Here is a 1,095-nt window from a genome sequence, read left to right as displayed (position 1 = left end):
GGCGCGCACCGGCGCTATCACGTAGGGGCCCGGGGCGCGGGGCGCGGGGCGCGGGGGGTGGGTGGGCTCCGGGTCCATGGCGGGGGGGCCGCGTTCGGCATGCAGGTCACCCTGCCTACAGAGAAGACAGGGAGCTCGCCGACTCCAGACACGGTCGCCCCCACCCGGGGCCCGCGGGGTGCGGCCGGGCTCCGCCTCGCCCGCTGACCAGGAAGCCGCGGCCGCGCAATGCAAATCCCACGGGCGCGCCTGAGAGGCCTCGGCCGGGAGGAAGCGGGGAGGGCTGCGAGTACTGCCGGCCGCGGGCTTCCTGGAGGAGGAGTCCCGGGTCCGGCCAGCCGGCGCCCGGCGCCAGGAAGCAGGGTCAGGCGGACCCGCCCGGTCTAGGGTCGCACTGGGCTGCCGAGCGTCGGGTCCGCGCATCCCACGGGAGCCGGGTTGGAGAGAGATCCCAGACCCCCGGAGGCTCGGAGAGGTCCCATACGCTCGGAGGCTGGGGGGCTTCGAGGCTCTGGGAATACACCCCAGGCTTGGCCAGGCCTCCCAGCCCCACGCCTAAAACTGGGGTCCTACCAGCAACCCCCCAACACACTACTGCGGCCGGCAGGAGTGGGATGGAGAGAGAGGGACGGAAGGAAAGGCCGGGAGGAGGGATGCAGCCCCCGACCCCAGCCCCTACCTACGGCTGCGCGCTCCCCAGCTCCTGCACAGCTGCGGCCCTACGACGACGCAGGAAGCAGGAAATGCCGGCTCCGGGGTGCGGTGGGTGGGTCAGGGGCCTGCGGCTAGCGCAGGCCCAGGGGGCAGCGACACCTGCGGGTCCCCGGGGAGAGTCCGCAGCGGAGGAAGCTCTGGGGAGGTTTCCGCTTCCCGCGGAGGAAGTGAGTCAGGGGTGCAGCCGGGCGGGACTTGGGCTGGACGGAGGCGCCGGGCGGGAGGTCTGGCCCGCGGCAGGGTCCCCTCTCAGACTGGTCGCCCCCCTCAGCTTGCGGCTCCCACAGGTCATCTGGCGAGGTGGAGGACCCTCTGCGCCCTCCCGCACCCCTGCGCTCCTTGCGCTGAGCCCGGCCTGCACGGCCCCCCAGGACATCGCTT

At 73.6% G+C, this 1,095-nt stretch overlaps 1 protein-coding gene across 1 annotated transcript in view; it reads right to left on the bottom strand.

Moving 5' to 3' along the window:
• Tor4a (torsin family 4, member A) overlaps positions 1 to 845 on the bottom strand; it is a gene marked incomplete in the record, with an annotated part of 2,324 nt that extends 1,479 nt beyond the window's left edge. The window contains 2 exon segments of the mRNA XM_013506740.1: positions 64 to 115; positions 680 to 845. Coding sequence (XP_013362194.1) covers positions 64 to 78 — 15 coding nt within the window.
• Between the last annotated feature and the right edge of the window lie 250 nt (positions 846 to 1,095).

The sequence above is a fragment of the Chinchilla lanigera genome, unplaced genomic scaffold, assembly GCF_000276665.1.
Source record: "Chinchilla lanigera isolate Chin_1 unplaced genomic scaffold, ChiLan1.0 scaffold00112, whole genome shotgun sequence".
NCBI classification, from domain to species: domain Eukaryota; kingdom Metazoa; phylum Chordata; class Mammalia; order Rodentia; family Chinchillidae; genus Chinchilla; species Chinchilla lanigera.
The sequence above is the reverse complement of the archived record's forward strand: the minus strand, read 5'-3'. Positions and strand labels throughout refer to the sequence as shown.